The sequence below is a fragment of the Scomber japonicus genome, chromosome 10 (genome assembly GCF_027409825.1).
Source record: "Scomber japonicus isolate fScoJap1 chromosome 10, fScoJap1.pri, whole genome shotgun sequence".
Taxonomy (NCBI): domain Eukaryota; kingdom Metazoa; phylum Chordata; class Actinopteri; order Scombriformes; family Scombridae; genus Scomber; species Scomber japonicus.
Window position 1 is genome coordinate 9,324,035 of NC_070587.1, and position 19,806 is coordinate 9,343,840.

The 19,806-nt window shown below is 41.7% G+C and overlaps 2 protein-coding genes across 2 annotated transcripts; both read right to left on the bottom strand.

The window, feature by feature from the left end:
- Positions 1 to 4,527: 4,527 nt before the first annotated feature.
- On the bottom strand, positions 4,528 to 9,158 carry LOC128365939 (transcription factor Sp1). The gene is made up of 3 exons (XM_053326565.1): positions 9,046 to 9,158; positions 6,443 to 8,914; positions 4,528 to 5,476 (listed from the first exon to the last, which is right to left on the bottom strand). The coding sequence occupies exons 2-3, from the start codon at positions 8,888 to 8,890 to the stop codon at positions 5,117 to 5,119; spliced, it is 2,808 nt and encodes a 935-aa protein (XP_053182540.1). The 5' UTR covers positions 8,891 to 8,914; positions 9,046 to 9,158; the 3' UTR covers positions 4,528 to 5,116.
- A 1,081-nt stretch (positions 9,159 to 10,239) lies between these two features.
- ntd5 (ntl-dependent gene 5) lies at positions 10,240 to 19,044 on the bottom strand. The gene is made up of 9 exons (XM_053326582.1): positions 18,954 to 19,044; positions 17,312 to 17,446; positions 16,672 to 16,866; positions 15,269 to 15,298; positions 12,470 to 12,593; positions 11,925 to 12,001; positions 11,314 to 11,496; positions 10,960 to 11,157; positions 10,240 to 10,821 (listed from the first exon to the last, which is right to left on the bottom strand). The coding sequence occupies exons 1-9, from the start codon at positions 19,018 to 19,020 to the stop codon at positions 10,739 to 10,741; spliced, it is 1,092 nt and encodes a 363-aa protein (XP_053182557.1). The 5' UTR covers positions 19,021 to 19,044; the 3' UTR covers positions 10,240 to 10,738.
- Positions 19,045 to 19,806: the final 762 nt, after the last annotated feature.

Below are 19,806 nucleotides of genomic sequence, written 5' to 3' on the forward strand. Positions count from 1 at the left end.
TGCAGCAAATCATAAGTGTAATTGTGCCCTCACATGGCTGAAGAGTGCAATGACAGTCATGCATGTTGGACCCCCCCCCCAAAAAAAACATCCATGGTTAGTTTAGCTCTCTTTCATTTTGGTTCTTAGTGGCGATAATGGGACGTCTGTGATGCAACAGAGCGGGTTTACAACAAACATATCAAAGTGCCGAATGTATCATAGAGGATAAAAAGCTGAAACATACCAGTCTAACACTTCATTACATCTGCTGCCTCTCCTCTGCTCATTCATCACTGGATCTATTCTCGTCCCTCTCTCCTCTCCTCCTCTACCTTTATCACTTCAATCACTTGGCAATGTGCCTTGTGCCACTCAGAAGGCCTGCTGCCCGTTCCACTTCACGCAACACAAACACAGGCACACACACATATATACACTGCAGATTTCTGTCCTCACTCTGTCTGTCATCCATCTGTCTGTCAGTCATTGCACTTTGAAGCTTTGTGCAATCTGGACAGTTACCAGCTCTGCACACACTTACTGTACTGTACACACACACACACACACATCTACACACACATCTCCAGCTGGACTGCTGATCTCACACACTTGGTCGACTGAATATTCATTATCATCATGCACTGAGGACCTTGTAGGCTCAGCGATGCAACAGCCCAGTGGAGTCAATTAGGGGACGAGAATCTGATTTGTGTCAATTTATTCTTTTTTTCTGACAGATCAGCATCGATTTAATGGCTGAACTCTCAGAGTGACCTTAATAACGAGTACATAGCACTTAAATTAGTTTCTACAACAGAGCAGTTAGGAGCAGTTGTTAGTTAGGGGCCCATCTTTTATGTGATGAGGACGTGTAAGTAATACAAAATGAAATGATCAAGTTAATGATTACATTGGTTACAAGGTATTCTAATTGATGAATGGGGAGAAATATGGATTACACCTCCTATCAAGATATTTATAACATTATATTGTGATACATATACTTGTGTATAGATAAATAGTCATTCATAGATAAAGCAGACAACTGTGAAAAGACAGTGGCTTATTAAGTTGATTAAATAACTTGTAAATCAGGATTTTTCATCACATTGTTGCAACAAGCCTGTAAATCATTTTTTATTTCAGGGATGTGCCGGCAGTCTAGAGATTAAAGATGCTAGTAATGAACTGAAGCATTGTTGAGTTGAGGCCAGCCAGAGACGTTTGTTTATGTCATTACTCATTTATTTATTTCTCTTATTTTGTATCATCCCTCACTGTTAAATCTCTAAAAAGGGCCTAAAAATGCTAGAAATATTTTTAAAATCCAATATTGCCATAAAGTAGACATTCTCATTGATTTGCATCCTCAAATATAATGAATGACACAAGAGTAAAAAGCAGCTTCCTCAACAAACAATACAACATTTCTGACAGTTAAAAAATGTACATCATGGCATACACAATGAGCACTTTATTGTGCAATATAATGCAATCCAATGCAACAGCTCTGCCATAAATTCTACTTTTATGAAGTTTATAGATTTCCAGTTTTTGTTGTCGGAAGCGGAAAATTCTACTTTATGTCTATTATTGAGGTCAAAGTGGCTGCCAGTGGTGTGCTGGAGTTCATTAAATTGGAAAGGGCTCCTAATATTTATCCAAAACCTTAACATACATGAAAATATTAGGAGCACTTTTCAATGTAATTTACTCCAGCACACCACCAGACACTAACCTAAATAATAAACTTAACAAATGAAGTAAAATGATCACCTATTTGACAAAAATTTAAAATGTATAAGCTTCATGAAAGTAGAATTCATGGCAGACCTCCTGTGTTGGATTGCAGAAGACTTTATTGCTACAAATAATACAGAATTACATCAATGTACAAACTTTAGAAGGTAAAGTAAAATAGAAATAAATTGAAAATAAAATAAAAAGATATATATTTTTATATGTTTCTCCTCCAGCTAATAATCACCAATTTCCAACTTCATACCCCCATACTGTCAACATACAGCGAGCTTCTATCCTGCTGCTCATAGACGAGCATATCAATCATCTTCAAAGTCACTCGGCTGACCCAGTACACTCTCCAAGTCTGTGTGTTCAGGGTAATTAATAAAACAACTCTTGTTTCCCCTCAACAGAATAGTTATTTTGCGGGTTGTTCTTTTACCATTTATCAATATTTGGTACTATCATCTGCTGTCACAAACAGATCTAGACAGATTTGCTTTTTCTTCTCTTCTTTTGGATTACACCCTTATATGAAAAACTTTCATAGATGATAGTGTTGCTAAAATATCTCCCATCATATATTTGACCTCTTCCCAGAACTTAACTTACTATCAATTTATTTATATTTCGGGGGTCATATATGTGCCCATCAACCAATTATATTGTAAAAGCCTAAGCTGGGTATTTACTGTTCATATTTGAGCTTTCTTGCAAGAATCTTCCCACTAATCAAATGAAATGTCTTCCTGTAAATCCTCTCTCCAAACTCAACTTAGCTTTGAAAGACTCAAGAGAGCAACATATAAGTAAGTTATGAAATCCAGATAAGATGTTTTCTTCCTGCAGAGTTCTTTAAAATAGTTTTTTCTCTAGTATTGAATAGGGAGGTATATTTAGGGATTGTTTTTTGTTTGCTCCAGTGAAGCTCCTGATTTGTGTCAATTTGAGATGATGAATTACAAATTCATCAGATGACATTAGTTTATCATCCTTTAGCCGAAATAAGTGGTGAATTTTCTGTATCCCTTTATCTGACCAAATAAACCCGATGTCAGCTCTACCTGGAGCGAAGTTATCATTTCTCCAAATTGGACTGAAAGATGAGAGAATGTAGTCTCATACCAAACATTAACCATGTTCTTAACAATGGAGATAAATGAAAAACCAACATTAAGGGTCTCAAATTAATGGAAAATCCAACATAAAATGTCTTAGTGAGGTGTTGGGATAACACGTGGTGCCAGAATCAGTGCACCTTGGCTTTCATTTTATGAGTCTCTGAACTCTACTGGAGGGATGATCATCGTTCTTCTAAAAGACATTTCCTCATTTGGTGTTTTGATGGTGATGGTGGAGAGCGCTGTCTAACACCTCAGTCCAAAATCTCCCTTATGTGTTCGATTGGATTGAGATCTGGTGTCTGTAAAGGCCACAGCATATGATTCACATTTCATTTTTTATACTCATCAAACCATTCAGTGACCCCTCCGGCTCTATGGCTTAGTCATCTTGGAAGAGATGACTCCCATCAGGATAGCAATGTTTCACCACAAGATAAGAGTGATCACTCAGAACAACTTTGTATTGATTTGCAGTGACTCGTCCCTCTTAGGAGACAAATGGACCCAAATGCCTGCAAAATGCCCCCCACAGTATAACAGAGCCACCAGATGCCCTCACTGCAGGGGTCTAGCATTCAGACCTGTAGTGCCCTTCAATTTGTCACCTCTCTGTATGTGGGAAGAGATGGTTCTAAAGATTTGGACTCCATATCTCTCTAGGTAAGAGGGTTGTCATTCGTACAATAAAAGATAATAGTTTTTAACTTAGCTGCCCAACAGTACCACAGAGGGTTAGGACCGTCCTCTATCATTTACGAGACTGCACAGGTGTTCCTAATAAAGAGCTCTGTGAGTGTACATCCACATATCACCGAGCAATAGTTTGTATTGTATTTAATTCATGAGTCCTTCTGAGATAAAATGGTAATTTTTGTAATCAAGATCTCTCCCTCTGTGAGTTGCTGGTTATATATTCAGTTAAACATAAAATAGAAAAGTAAGATGTGCTCCCAACGTCTGCTCTCACTGTTTTACCAGAGCAAATACTTCACTATCTCTGTCTCCCAGCAGCACATTCTCTTTTCTCAGAGAGCCTGCTTGGTTAACCTTTGCTCCACATAATCTACACCTCTCTCCTTCCACTAGCCCTCTATAAAAGTGAGTTTGGCAAACTATAATATAATGGAGCTTAGTGCGGGGCTTTGAGCATGCATCTCTAGTCACACAATGGCCAGTGTAGAAATAAGGAATGGGACATCCATGAGGACCCAGTCAGGTCATTTGAGCGATACAGTATTTAATAACTTATCTTGAGCTCAGCTCCGTTAGGCTCCGTGGCTTAAATGGAGCAGAAAATTGCGAGAGTGCAAAAAACAGAGGACTGTCTTACAAACTCAATTACGCCCTGGAGGCAGTCCAAGTGGTCAGCTTGAAAGCCCCCAAAAGATAGATATCAGGTATCTTTTTCTTCACAAAGATCCGTGTAAAGTCTGGTCCGGGGGTGATTAATGTAGAAAAGAGAATTGAGTCATAGAATTGCTTAAATTAAAGGAGAGTTATGAACGTTGTATTCATTACCAATGAGAGTTATATGTGATGAAAACCTTTTTATGCAAAGCCACATTAGAGATACTTGGTTTCTTTACACATCTGTATTGAACAAAGACTCAGTCACAGTTACAGTTGTCAAAATTTAATGGAAATAAGTTAATATAATTCACATTAAACAAAAAAAAAAAAATCTGAATATAGTGTTTATGTTAGAATAACTCAAAACATTTGGTCAAACTCTTACATTATATGTATTAAATACATAAAATCAACAGGCAACAAAAGACAAAGTAAGTATTTTCATTCACAATGTAAAAAAGTGAATATTGATTAAAGTAAAACAAGTGCAAATGACTCACAGTGTCTCTGACGGTAAGAAAGATAGATTACATCTTTCACATAAGATAGTGCAGAAGTGCAGCTCTTCATATATACAACTAGAGCAAAGAATTGTTTTAGTAAATTATCTTTTTGAGCACTTTAGGGTTTTATCATGGATTGTGTGGGAATGCAATTTAATGGGGACATGTTAGCATTATAGTTAATATTTTGAACTCACATTTTTAAAAAACAGGATTCCAAGCTCTCCCTTTCATATATGTAACTTTTTTTGAATACAGGAAAGTTAATTCAAAATCATGTATGACTTTGAAGGCTGTATTTTTGGCCCATCAAATGGAATGGGAATAATATACATTCACATAAATAAATTAGCATCAAAACATTAAAATATATATTGCAAGTGCTCCCTTCTTTGAAAGTTAGTGAATTACTCCTTAAGGTTCCATTTCAGACTCAGAGTTATCCAAGTTAGACACAGTGGAGCTGTACCATTCGGCACTCTCTTCCTCTTCTTGCAGTGTGGATCCACCGCCTCCACCGTCTCCTCGGCCGCCTCCTCTGTCTCTCCTCTCGCTCAGCATTTCCATGGCAACTTGGTGGTATGGGTGTTTGCGTTTGGTGTGCCGGCGTAGTGTGTTGCGCTCTGCAAAGCGCGTGTGGCAAAGTTGGCACTGGTAGGGTTTCTCTCCGGTGTGCACCCTTTGGTGACGCTGCAGCTCACCGGCCTCCCTGAAGCGTTTGGCGCATATGGGGCACACAAAGTTCCTCTGGCCTGTGTGGATGTGCTTGTGTCTCTGTTGAGGAAAACAATACACATTTTGTCAAAAATCTGAAAAAAATAAAACTCAACACTTTATAGGTTATAATAAATATTTCACTCATGATAACAACATCATCTGCAGTTCCCCCCCAACTCCACACAGCATTTTGGCATCTTTGAGCTCATTTTGTGATCTTCCAAACAACATAATTGACGACTATTTTGATAATAGGTCAAATATTTTCTTGTTTACTTAGTCTTTAATAACAGTAAACTGAATATCTATGGGTTGTGGACTGTTGAGCAGGACAAAATGAGATATTAGAGGTTGAATCTTGAGCTTTTGGAAACAGTGATCGACATATTTCACCATTTTCAGGCATTTTAAAGACCAAATGACCACTCAACTGACTCAGATAACATTCAACAGATTAATCACTGAGTAATATAATCGTTAGTTGGAGCACTACTCTCACAGCTGCATTTTCAGTTGCAGGAAGCAGCTGTTTTTGGTCGGAAAAGCCCTAAAAATCCACTGTAACACCAAACGGCACACAGACAAAGTTAGTGACTAGGTGGGAAAATAGTGGAGCATTTAGAAGCTGAGGAGAGGGAGAGGGAGAGGGAGAGAGAGAGAGAGAGAGAGAGAGAGAGAGAGAGAGAGAGAGAGAGAGAGAGAGAGAGAGAGAGAGAGAGAGAGAGAGAGAGAGAGAGAGAGATTTCTTAAAAGTTATTATCAGACTTCTTCATCAGGATCATGGACAACCAAATGAATGCTGATGTTACTCTGCATTTTCTGGATGTGTTAATAGGAAACTGTTCACCAAAACAAATTATGTCAAACATGTTTTCACAGTTTGTTTCCTGATGCCACCAGAAAATCAGTTATTGCACATTATTGAACAGATGCTGCACTAATAACTTGTGACATCTGTTTAAGTGATTTCTGTTCAGACTTTTATGGCTGTTGAAATGATGTTCATAATGTGTTTGCACTGACCTGCAGATGGCTGGAGCGTTTGAAGGCTTTGCCGCACTGCTGGCAAACGTGAGGCTTCTTCTGTGAGTGAGTGATGGCATGGCGCTCAAGGTCAGAGAGGTAAAAGAAGACCCGCGGGCACAGCTGGCAGTACAGCACCCTGCGGGAGCTCATGGCATTGGGTGACGCCGCTGGAGAAAGAGGGTCTAGCGGGTCGAGGGGGTCAAGTTTGCCAGAGGAGAGGATGGTTCCGATAGGAGGAGAGGAAGGAGCAGCAGCGCTGGAGTAGTAAATATGGTCCTCCAGAGGTAAATGTTCCGATTGCAGGTCAGAGGAGTCAAATTTGGGCTCTGAAGCTGGTGATTGGGCTTCTGCGTCTGAGCTGGGCTGAGCTGAGGGGTCATAGGTCAAACTAGCAGCGCACTGTTTGTGCGGAGAGGATGCTGCTGCTGTAAAAGTTGATGGCTTGTTGTTCTCATTTGAGACTTCTTCGGCAGATATGGCTTCAAGTCCGAGGTTCGAATCGGAAGAGTTGATCTGAGCGTGAATGAGGGCTCCTCCAGAAGTGTTAACGTGATTGTTGTGGAGAGCAGGAGCGGGTGAAGGGACAGCAAGAGAGGTGAGAACAGAGCTGGAGTTTACATTATTCATTCCTGATAGGATAACAGGGGGGTTATTGGGACTTAGTCTGATGACAGGCTGAGACAGCGTGGGCAGAGGCGACCCCAGAGTGCTGACCTGACCAGAGGGCAGAGGAAGGGAGACTGGGGCGGAGTCCGTGGTGATCTGGGACAGCTGACCAGTCGTGGGGTCAAGGACAGCAATAGGAGTGGAGGTAGAGGCAGAGTCACCAGAGGAAGAGGTTACAGAGGAGAGGAGAAGTAACACGGGGGTGGAAGCACCAGGTGAGGTCTGAGTGACAGAAAGAGGAAGCGAGAGACCCACCGGAGCAGAGGAGAGCTGAGGAGAGGAAGAGGAGGACGATAAAAGCAGAATCGAGGCATTAGTAGAGGGGTTTGTGAGGATCTGAATGGGCTGGCTGGAGACTGATATCCCAGAGGGTTGGGACAGTGCAGTGTTAGGCTCCTGAACAGATTTAACACATGGCTCTGAGGCCTTAGACGAATCTGAGTTTGTAATCAAACTTGTGAAGACTTCTGGAGCCTTTGTCTGATCCAGACCTAGTGATGGTGAATCTGTAGCGGGGGTTGGTGAGGGATGTATATCATCAGAAGGTGCATTCAGTGCATTATCTAAACTTTGGCTGAGACTAGGACCTGACCCCTTTTTCTCCAGCTCTGCTGAATTTGCCTGATCTGACTGAGGATCCTCTGATGTGGAAGCATCGACTTGCGGCACTTTGAGTCCATCTGGACTAAGAGTGTATGGGATTCCTTGGTCGTCTATGAGAAGAAGGTTCTCTGTGTCACAGTCTACCGACGAGAGGGAGGTGAAGACAGAGGTAGAAAAGAAGGAAGGAGACAAGAGAGAGTCTTCGAGCGTGTCTGCGCTGTCCATGCAGTACACCGTGTCCTCTCCTTCATCGTCCTCTTCTACTATGTCTCTGTCTCCTTCTCCCTCATATTCATCAACCTCCATAATCAGTGAGCTCTCACAGACAGAATCATCCAGAAAGCGCCCTCGACTCTCTCTTTTCTTGGGCAAACTCAGGTCCAGCGGTTCTATCTGTTCCTCCATCCCCAATTCATCAAACTTCTTAAAAGAGTTCAAGTCCATTTCTTGCAAATATAGAGGAACATTTTTCTCCAGTTCTCCTTCTGCACTTTCCTCTTTAATCCCCTGCCAGCTCAGTATTTTAACTGTATTAGTGCTGGAGATAAAAGGAGTTACTGACCCATCAATGTGAATCATTTTAGCATCCAAAACATCCCTTTTCTCCCCCTTCTCTGCCTCTGTCCCATGGAATGATTCTGCTAGAGTCTTTTGATATGTAACTTCCTTTATCTCTCCTTCATTCTTTACAGCAGATATTTGGATTTTCCCGCTGTTTCCCTCTGTAATCGCAGCTCCAGCTGAGATCAAAACAGGTCTTCTGAAATGTGAGTGAGCAAAGTCTTTGGTCAGGCTGATGGTGGACTTTGTGATTGGCCTTTTGCACCGTGGGGGAACAACAATTTTGATTCTGATTGGCTGGCTGCGCAGAACAGGCACTCCAGTCTTTACTGTAATTGGCTGCCTGAACCCACCAATCTTACTTGTTTCCTGAGAGGCTGGCTTAGAAGTCCCGCCCACCTCTGGCTTTTTCCCATTGATTGATAGAGCATCCTGCCTGATGGTCACTGCTTTGACAGGGCATGGCTGGAGGTTACCTGCTAGAGTACTTGATGAGGTTTTTTCCTTTGGGTCCAAAAAAACCTCTGTCACTGGCCCTGATCCCTCTGTACACTGGCTGCCATTTTGGACATCCAGGCTGCCACTGGTCAGGACTGTAGCCAACTGAGAATCCATTTTGGGGCATACCTATTTATATTTCTATAAAATAGGAATAAAAATAATAAATTAGAAACTCAGAGTAATAAAATTAGAGTGAAAATAAACACATTCAATGGTAGGAAATGAAGAGAAATAAATAAATAATATGGTGTTGGTTGATAAAAACTCACGTCTGGTGTTTATTGGGGTCAAGTTGATGAGGAAGAAGCCAGTAATCATTATTGATTTTGTGATATTCTTTATATACTAAGAAGATGATGCTTTCTAATTCCTCAGTCCGAATTGATGAGCGACCCCCCCTCCTCCCCCTCCTCCCCCCTTCCTCAGTAGCAGACCGTCCTGTTAATTGTGTTACCTTGCATGATCCTAAATTATATCTCAGCGGATTGCTTACCGCGGGGTCGACTGGAGTAGCCGATCATTCACAGAAACGCACCGGAGCATAGTAGGGTCCGAATGATGTGAGAGAAATGACATTTCATCTCTCATACTTCTAACCATCCACATGCAACACGAATAATAACTCGTTTCATTTCGGATCTGCTTCACAACATTAGAAATATTCTGGTTAGTTTGGAGAATGACAGCCTTTTATCTTTGGTTCAAATTTGGCTGGGGATAAACCGAGAGGTCCTGTCCGTGGAGGACGCCATTACGCACAGTCGTAGGTGCGAAATGCCAAGATCATTACGGTGCGTGTGCGCATTGACAGTTCTCGGACCTGGGACAACGCCATCACTACATCACATCGTAGTAGAGAAACGTGTATATTTACTGACTGTCGCGGTGTGGAGCGGATCCTTCCCTTTGCACCGGAGCCTGCTCGGACCTACAGCCAGCCATTTTAGAGCCGAGGGTCCGAGCCACCGAGAGCGCAACCCGGCAGCTTTAGGACAAACTTTCCCGCCGTGCTGTCATGTATTGCAGCCCTGCTGTCAGAGCCGGCGGAAGACGCGCCGGACACGCTTTCGATACATTTAAAACTGTATTTTTAAACTATACTCCACCCATACACTCGCTGCATAGGGACTGGCTTACCCGAGCTGTGGATATTTCCGGAGGACCAAATATGACTGTGCAGTGTAAAGGGTGATGCTGCGAATGCTGAGGGAGGGAGGGGTCAAGGGGAGTTGCTATGGTGTCGCAGCCTACCGGGTCCGACCAGTAGCCATGTTCAGCCTATGAGTACTGTTGAACCTGCAGCCTGCAAAAGAAGTACTGTCTGCGCGCCTGGCAGTCAGAGAGCCGGGGAGGGAGAAAAAAGGACTTGAAGTCATACAGTTGCACTTTATGTGTTGTCTTTTTTTTTTTTTTTTTTTTTAAAAGAGAGAGAAGAAGCCAGAGAGCAAACCACTTTGACATAATTTTATTTAAAATCACTCACATCTTTAAAACTTACAAGCCTCAAGACTTGATGCGTCCGGCTCAACAGAGGAAAGAAAGATCACACAGTGAGATATCACAGAGTCAAGCCATTATGAGTTAGGCTATATGAAGGTACGATCCCAGGCATAACAAATGGTAGGCCTATAGCGTGTATTAAATGTATTATATATACACTGCCATCTACAATATGTATTGGCTCAAGCTGAAGGAGGATCAAAGTAATACTTGAGGGGTTATAATTAAACCTGCAGTTTGATATTATGCAGGAGAGAGTGAGAAAGGCCACAAGCACAGGAGAGGTGTACAGCTTAAGCCTGCGGATGCAAAGGAGCACAGTTCAAATTTTTACAGCATCTAACAGACCATAATCATAGCACAGATTGTGACATAGTATAGTGTAAGTGAAGCTGCAGAGAGTTCATGGTGCTGGTGTGTGTCAGGACGTGTTGGGTGGGTGGAGGTCAGACATGGAGGTCATTACTCCACATCACCAGGCTCACACGCTTCGATCTCTGAGACCAGCCGATGAGGGAAGAGTTTATACTGCAACCATGTGGGCTCTAAAAAACAAGAAGAGTGTTCATGAAGATTATGAATATTAAAGTATGTAAGTGTCATTAAAAACATCTGACTGACACACTGACATAGATACAGATAAGAAAAGGATGTATGGCCTGTATGAGTGGTCCAAGGTTTACCAAGGTAGCAGGCTGGTGGCTGCAGCTTTCCATCAAAGCAAGTCTTGGTTGCAGTGAAGCTGCACTGCTTGCGAGGGTGTTTGCAGTAGAACGTCACATTTTCCCCATGAGGAACCATGGCATCTGTAACGTCAAAGGGCCAACGCTTCACCCCGCCAATCACCACACGGCTTCTCTCAGCAGGGATGAGACAGCGAGCTGGAAAAATTATCAACATGGTACTAGAGAATAAGTACCACACACAAAATCCTATTTATGCATGCTCACAAGTGGCTAAGCTTGTACATACTGGTGTTAACATGTATGTAGTTTGCATATTTGCATTTGTTTTAAAACCTCCAGGGTCTCCTTCACCTCTGCAGTATGGGGGCGATGCACTCCAGCTGCCATTTGACAGGCAGGTGACCTTCTGGGGTCCATCCAGCAGGAAGTTCTTTTTGCAGAGGTAATGGATGTCAAAGCCCACTTCATATTCTGTCTTCTGGACAGCCACCACGTAGCCCTGCTCCACCTCTCGAGGAGGCTGGCAGTACACATCTGGGAGAATGAGAGGATTAGATTATTTTTTAAACAAAAGTCAGGGTCAGGCATATTTCATATCCTTCAAGAATTCCCCATTTCTCACAGTGGAACAGGCCAGGAAATACCAGTCTAAGCCACAAGATGGCAGAAAAGCACTGTGAAAGAGAGCAGTCGATCCTGACAGATGTACACTTGAAGGGGTTTCAAGCTGTCTCCTTTGATTCACTCAAACATGCACACATGAGCACAAGCATAAAACACAATTTCCACCCATTCAAGCTGATCACATATGCAGTCTCTCAGTTCATTCAATCACACGTCAACCACCATGCCCTCTTCTCCTGTTAACCTTGATCGTAGACGGAGTGATGGAGTGTTAAGAGGATGTAACATATGTGCAGGTTCACAGTGGTCATGGTCAGTGCATGAGACAGTAACCTTACTTTTACAGATGGGATGAGGATACTGCCAGGTTTTATTCTCCTGGCAGAAGTTTTCACTGCTCCCCACTATATCCGCTCTGCAGGAAAGAAACGAGAGAGTGGCTGTGACAGATGGCTGTGTGACATGTACAGTATTAACAGCTAGGGAGCGTCATTTAAATAAAAGTGATGAAAAAAGGTGTAAATGATTCCTTTCCCATTTGAGTGTCTAAATTCTGTGTGCACAGATCTGGCTGACACATCCACTAAGGCTCATCTTATCCTGTGGATGAGTCAGTGTGAAAAGGGGAGTCAATGCAAAGATTAGACTGTAATGACCTAGTTAGCTCAATGCAGGAATCGTCATCTGATAGATCAAAATGAATTCCTTGCAATTCATCACTCATAATTCCCCAACATTTCTCCTATATTCAAGCTTTCCCTTCATCTTCTTCAAACTTTATCCTCATCCTCTCACTTCCTACATTTCTACCTCTGTGCCATTTCATGTTTTCATAGCCTCTGCCTACGCACTCACAACCTTAAAACCGCCCATCTTCTCTCACCCTGACAGGCAGCTGTAGCGGATGGAGGTTCCTACAGCAGCGTCGCCCTGGATGCTGAAGGTTTTGATCACCTCCTCGGGCAGAGTGCAGGTTTGGGCAGCGGCAGGTTCTGGCTGCTGAGTCTCTGAAGGTCAGAGAGAAGAGGAGGAATGAACAAGCAGCTGGAGGTTAAATAGACTTTACTGTCAGAGAAGGGAAAAGCACAACAAACAGGTGTGATATTTTCTCTGCTCTTTATCTGCTCTGGGATTCTCCCAAATAAGCATCATATTATTACATCTTAATACTCAAATCTGCAGAATAAAAAGCAGGTATTTGACACTTTGTGCTGTTTATTTAACAGATGAAGAAGTGGCATCTTCCAAAAGCAGTTGTGGATTGTACATTACTCGACTACTGTGAGCTCAGTGGCAGGTGTTTGTTCTTTACCTGAGTATATTCAAATTATGCCTTAATACTTCTACTTTATCAGTTTGGAGACAAATATTGTACTTTTTACTCCACTAAATTTATCTGACAGCTGTAGTTACTAGTTAATATAAAGACTGTAATAAACATACATAGTATAATACTAGCCGACAGTATAAACACATTAATGCAGCAGTAATACTCATTGTAATAAAATACATATTATAATTTAACAATGAATATGGATATATCAGTGTGTCAGGTGTCCATATGAACGCTGAAAGAGGTTTTGCTTGCTGCAGTTACTCTTCCTGTACTGACTGTTAGAAGAACCCCCCCCCCCCCCCCTCAAAATGCATTTACAATGTAAGTTATGGGGACAAAATCCACATTCCTCCTTTTAAAGAAAAATGTTTTTAAAAGTTTATAAGACAATATGAGTCGTCAGCCTTCTGAGTTAGTCAAATAAAATAGATATCTTCCACAGTTACAGTATTTTTAGAAGAACATTCCCACTTTATATCTGGACAGTGATTTCCTGTTCAGCTGCAGTAGAAGGATCATAACAAAAAGAGGGAATTTGGCACTTTATCTCTGAAAGATATTTACTTGATTCGATAAATTTGGATGGTTGAGGCCTCATTTCAGCTTCAAATAAACGTTTAAATAAATTTTTGCACAAAATGATGACTTTGCCCCCCATAAATTACATTGTGAGTGCATTATGGAGGGATAATTACAGCAAGAGGAAAAATATGTGTCAGTATTCATTTAGCCAACTAAATATTGTTTTAGGACAGACTTGAAACATCATCAACGTATCCTTTAAGTAAAGGTTTTGAATTTGTCCTTCACCACTGCCCTATAGTGACACTGATATGTGAAGTTTGTAAAGCACCTCAGAGAGAAATGCAGAAAGTACACTCAGTGTTTATCTAATATCAGTGTGTTTGTGTTGCATTGTGATTTAAATAATCAAACACTCATAGAAAAACAATATATACTCAAAATAACCCAGACTAACACATCTTGCACATAAAAGAAATTAGTCAACAGTCATATGTGATTAATGAAAGAACGAAGGTAGGAAGCAAATAAGTGAAAGCATATAAAAAAAAGAAAGCAGGAATGTCCATCATGCTACCTCATTTGACTTGTATAAACTAAGGTTTCTATATAGTTTGTGGCCTGCGGGGGCATTGCACTCAATGTCTTGTTCTATTTAAGTTGTAATAACCCTTCTTAGGTAATAAATCAAAGTTCGATGAGCAGGTGAAATGCCTCACACCTCTCCAGGCTCACAGCTATATTCTGTGATTGTGTAACACCTAGCAGTGTTCATTCCTGAAAAGTTTGAGTGCCTCACGCTCATGGAAATATAAATATCAAGAGTGGTGCTTGGAGAGAGGATGGAGTGACCTGAGCTCCATCAAGCGCAGGGTATTGGAGCTGAGCGTGGCTTTGAAAGGCAGAGACAGCTCTTGCCTGAGGGCTGTCTTAGGTATCTGAAACCAAGAAACGTTAATATAAGGATGTAAAGGGACCTATGGGAGAGGGAGAGTTACGAGTCTGTTTGGCGGTGGATGAGAGCCCGAAGCCGAGTTCTGTTTTCACATACCGCCCCTCTCCTGCCTCGCACTGCTGCCACCCACACATGCTGCAGCACAAAACTGCTATGAAGCAGGTATATCAAATTTATCTTCAAAAACATGATAAAATAGTGATTTTGAATGTGCATCTGTGGTAACTATACAGGAACCAGATTGAGACTAAAGATGCAAAGGTCTAGGCTTCATATTTGCCCTTTTTTGTAATTTTTCCTCTCTCTTTCTCACACAAACATACACAGAGACGCACGCACGCACACACCACAAACTAAATAGCCCAAAGCTGCATGCTTGTCCTTGGCTTCCATTGTAGAGAGAGACCTTATCAGAGGCCTCAGATGGAAGAGGATGAGAGGAGAAAGAGATGAGAGGAAAAGAGGATGAGAGAAGAGAGCAGAGGAGAGGAGAACAGGGAACAGAAAGGCCTGAAGCAGCATGAGCAAGAGAGCTCTCTGACTCGCCTGACTGTGATCTGTCGCCCACACATACACACGCACACGCAAACACACTCACACGCACATAGAAATTCTGTGACACATGTGCAGTCCGCCCCCCACACATACACATTTAATGTATACAGAAAAAATCTACCTCTCTACCCCTCTGATAAACACACACAGAGACAGGTTCACACTCACACTTTGTGCACACAGCTCTGTGCCACTCTGACAGTGATCTGCCACCTACTGCCTCTCAACAGGCATGAAGGAGCTCAACTCACACTCATACACACATGCAAAGGACACACAATGCAAACGCTCTCACACGTTCAGATCCCACCTACCTTCTGCTTGTCTCTCAGCAGGAAGATACTCTACGAGGGAGAGGGAGAGAGAGAGAGAGAGAGAGAGATGAAAATCATATCCTTATTTCACATCTTTGAATAGCTACAAAATCTCAAGGGAGAGACCGAGACCCAGCTGTGTTGAGGATTCCTAAGAAAGCATGTTTACTGCAGCTCCAGGTGTGTGAATAATGCAGCAGGCCTCAGACCTTTAAAGCTTAAACCGTATTGTTTTTATCAGAGCTGACAGGTCAACAAAAACAGACAGCAGAACATGTTTTAAGGTGCTGTGTGGTGATGAGATGGGTTGAGATACTAAGAAGCACTGATAGCTTTACTCTCATGCACCACTGTGCACAGTGGTAGAAATAATAAGGCTGCACAGCAGCAGAACAAATTCTGTCTTTTATGGTGCAGCCTATTCAGTTTTTTGTTCTATATTTAGAGAGACAGAATGTTCAAATATTTTATCACAAGATTATCTTGGGGCAGAGCGGCACTTTGGTTGTAAATTAACATGAATCATGGAAATGATCTTTCCAAATGTGTTTACAGCTCTGCTCTGCCCTGCTGACCCATGTCACATTTTAGGTCAATTAAAGGATTGCAGAAGACCTGTACCACATATGTTCAGACACAACATGAGTGAAGCTAATAATCATCTTCTAATGTTAGATTTTTATTGACATTGTCTCCACAGTGTTCAATCATCTTGGTTATATTTTTAGACTGTAATTTGTGTTTTTGTTGTGTTGCTTTGCTTTATGTGGTACTTTTTTAGTTCAGCCTTGGACAATAAAAAACAACTAATTCTGTCCATGGATAGACTCTATAATGCATGTCTGTACAACAAACCCACAAACTGAATGCAAAATATAAACACACACGTAAAAGTATGTAGAAGAAAATGTAGATTTTTGACTGATAGCATGCATATTTAATCAGCTTTCATCATTTGAACTTTTCATTTAAAGAGTTTAAATATTATTTCAAAAGTCCAGCAGTGAAATCTTCAGACAGCCAATATGAACAACTAAAGCTCTGGTTGCTATGGTGATGAGGAGAACAGGTCCCAGTTGTGCAATGTCTCAGTCGACATGATCACAGAGGGGTTTCATTGCTATCTCTCTCTCTCTCTGTGTGTGTCTGTTTGTCTGTCTCTGTCTCTCATAAACACAAAATTCTACCTTCATTCTTTGACTGCTGACCTAAACACATGCACAGCACACATGCAGTTCACCTGTTGCATCAGTTCAATAAGAGAAACAATATTACATTTGAGAAAGTCATAAATGTCACAGCAACATTCTTCCGGATTACAATTATTACCTTTGCTACAAATTCCTCATTCTGAAAGAACGCAGAGCGAGAATGAACATCTCTTTGTTGAACTCAAAACCCACCTGTGCAGATGGGCTCATCCCCACTCCACTCTCGGTCACCTTGACAACGGCGAATAGTGGCATCCAAGCCATTGGGCAATGCGAATCCTGGCTTGCAGTGCACTTCAAGCAGGGCAGAAAAGGAGTGAGTGGGCGAGAGAAGGCGAGCCACTGAGTTTTCACTAGTGGTGGGTAGAGGCCAGGGACAAGTACGACCTGAGGAGAAACGAGACGGTCCAGAGAGAAGAGAGGAGAGAGAAAAACGTAACAAAGAAATTCTCAGAATGTGCTTGATTTTTCCTCGTAAAAGAAAAATTGAATGGTAACACTTAACCACTTTCAAAGAGCACTAATGATGTTGTGTAACTCAACTGGATCCATGCACAGTGCCCCCTTTTAACAATGCACAAGCATAATAAAAAGCTTGTGTTCAGTCCTGGCATGGAGCACATTTTGAGCCCAGATTTTGTGCATGACCAAGGCTTTTATTTTATTTTTCCAGGATAACGCACACACGCGGACAGATGTACGTTGGCACAGCTGCGTGTACACAGACACACACACACACACACACACACACACACACAAACACTTTTAATGACTGAGCCCACAATAGTGTTCACTGTGACAACTGAGGGCACACATACATACAAATAGTTACCTGGAGCCACACAGCTGAGACCACAATGGCCGTCACACAGACATTGGCGCTTGGGGCCACAGTCTTTGTCTGTTTTGCAGGGCCGAGGACACGTTCTCCTCCTCTCCTCTCCCAGAAGTCTCTCTGGACACGACCCTGTTGTGATACCACACACACTGTCACACTCTCATAGTAATTACCCTTTTGTTTACTTCTGCTCCATTCATGGCCCCTTGTAAAAAATGTAAATGTGAAGGGCCATAAGAAGAGTTTGTTTGTCAGTCCTGCTTCTCTTTCTATTTGAAGGAACGTAAATCCTGTGCGGGTGGCCAGGAAAGCATTGGCCACCCAGGTTGCCTGATAAGTAAATAGATGGAAAGCTTTATTACTCTTTGCCATTCTTCTTTTTACTTAACAGTGTTGTCTCACATCTGTGCATAGTATTTAGTCTATCAGAGTCCTCTAGGACCTATAATCCCTCCTCGTTTTCCTTTTTTCTCCGTTATGGATTCCATCACACATCATAAAGCCATTTTCATTTTCATTGCATGCCAACACCCACACCCTCGATGTACAGAACATTTGAGGGGGAGAAGGGAGGGAAAAGGGGGAGACTGGGTTCCCCATAATTCATTTCACTGAATGAAAACATGTGTGCTACTGTATTCACTTTTCCCAAAACACACGTGACCACTTTTCCACCAAAACACACATGTGCCATGCGTACGTACACATGATCACCGCAGCAGCATGGAGACACACTGTACAGTACATGTAACAGCTATTATACTGGCAGATATGGAGCAGTGTTAGGACTGCCTACAGAGCTATACAGATACACATTTAAGATAAAACTGGGATCACATGATTAATAGACAAATTAAACAAAAACAGAAGTAAACTTATTTACATTGACTTGACTCACCCATCAATACTGCATGGTCCTGACAATCCAGACTACATTTTTTCTCACTGATTTAATCAAGTTCTTTTTAATCACTGTATGGAGGCAGCTAATGCTTATTTTCCTGATTGATTAATCTGTCACTTATCTTTTGATTAGTTGTTTAGTCATTTGGTCTTTAAAATGATGAAACATGTTGATCACAGAAGCCCAAGATAAAAACCTTACAAGTTTTGTTTTGTCCCCACCAACCGTCCACAACCCAAACATATTTGGTTTATTGTCACAGACGACTAAAGGAACCAGAAGACTTTAAGGAGCTGGAACGAGACTTTTAGAACTTATTCTTTAAAAAGTGACTCAAACTATTTAGCAGTTATCCAAAAAGTTGGGGGAATAGTTTTCTGTCAATCAGCTAACTGACCAATCAACTAATTGCTGCAGCTCTAAATCAGCGCACTGATTGTGAATACACACACTATATTGCATATTGCCAGTTTTAGTTAATGATTAAGTGCAACTGATTAATCGCACAGTTTCAAGCCCTGACTGCATGATTATCTCTACATCCAAATGCAACAAAGCTTGCGGGGAAAACTTCAGCTGTGTTTTACACAAATGAAGGACAATCAGTTAATAAATACAGAAGTAATTCCCCATTAATCCACAGTATTTAATAACAGGTCAGCTGTGTTCGTTGTGTCTGTAGGGTTCATTGCTCTCCCAGGTGGAAGTGATGGATAGAGGTAAGAGGCTTACCTGAAGCCTGCAGGGACACAGTTCCAGTCAGAGCCCACAGGGACAGCAGCAGCAGTGCACAGTCCATCCTTGAAGCCTGGCCTCAGACGATATGAGGGAGAGACGGGCAGACACAGCATTTTTAAGGAAGGGGAACAAAGGGTGGGAGAGAGAGCGAGAGAGGGAGTGTAAGAAAGAGAGAGAGAAAGGGTACAGCCCAGGAGCACACATCTGGTTTGTGTTGGGGAGTAGAGATTTGGGAAAAATTCCATTCTGAAGGACCTTTCACCCATTTCTGTTGAGACAGCAGATAACAGGGATGACCTACACATGGCCATTTGCCCTAAAGCACAACAAACAAGAATAAACAAACAGGAAATGCAATCAACAGAGGTTTTTTCTTTAGGATTTTAACTTATGTTAAAAGCCCAACAATTAATTCTCTTGAGCTACGCATTTCAATGTGGGTTTAATTGTTTAACAGGTCTTTATACAAGACTATATGTTGAAACTACACCTTCCTTGCACATATATGTTCTGTTTTAATAAAATGTGCATTTCATTGGGTTATGAATCCCATTTACGAGCACTTTATGCCTGTAAACATAGAGTTGATTTAGTTTAGAAATATGTAAAATACTCCTTAAACATCGCGCCAGCGCTGCCTTCGTTGGGCAATAATGCATATTTGGGCTGCTTTGCCTATTAAATAAATGTACCCAGCATGAACAAACAGGGTGGATATCAAAACAAGTTGTCTGGGGACATTTCACTGCATATTACTGTCTAGTTATCTGATTTAAGTAAGCAGCCCTCTTGAAATTTGACCTTTCATGGCCATTTTCCTGGTGACAACTGGGTACTAATTCAAGAC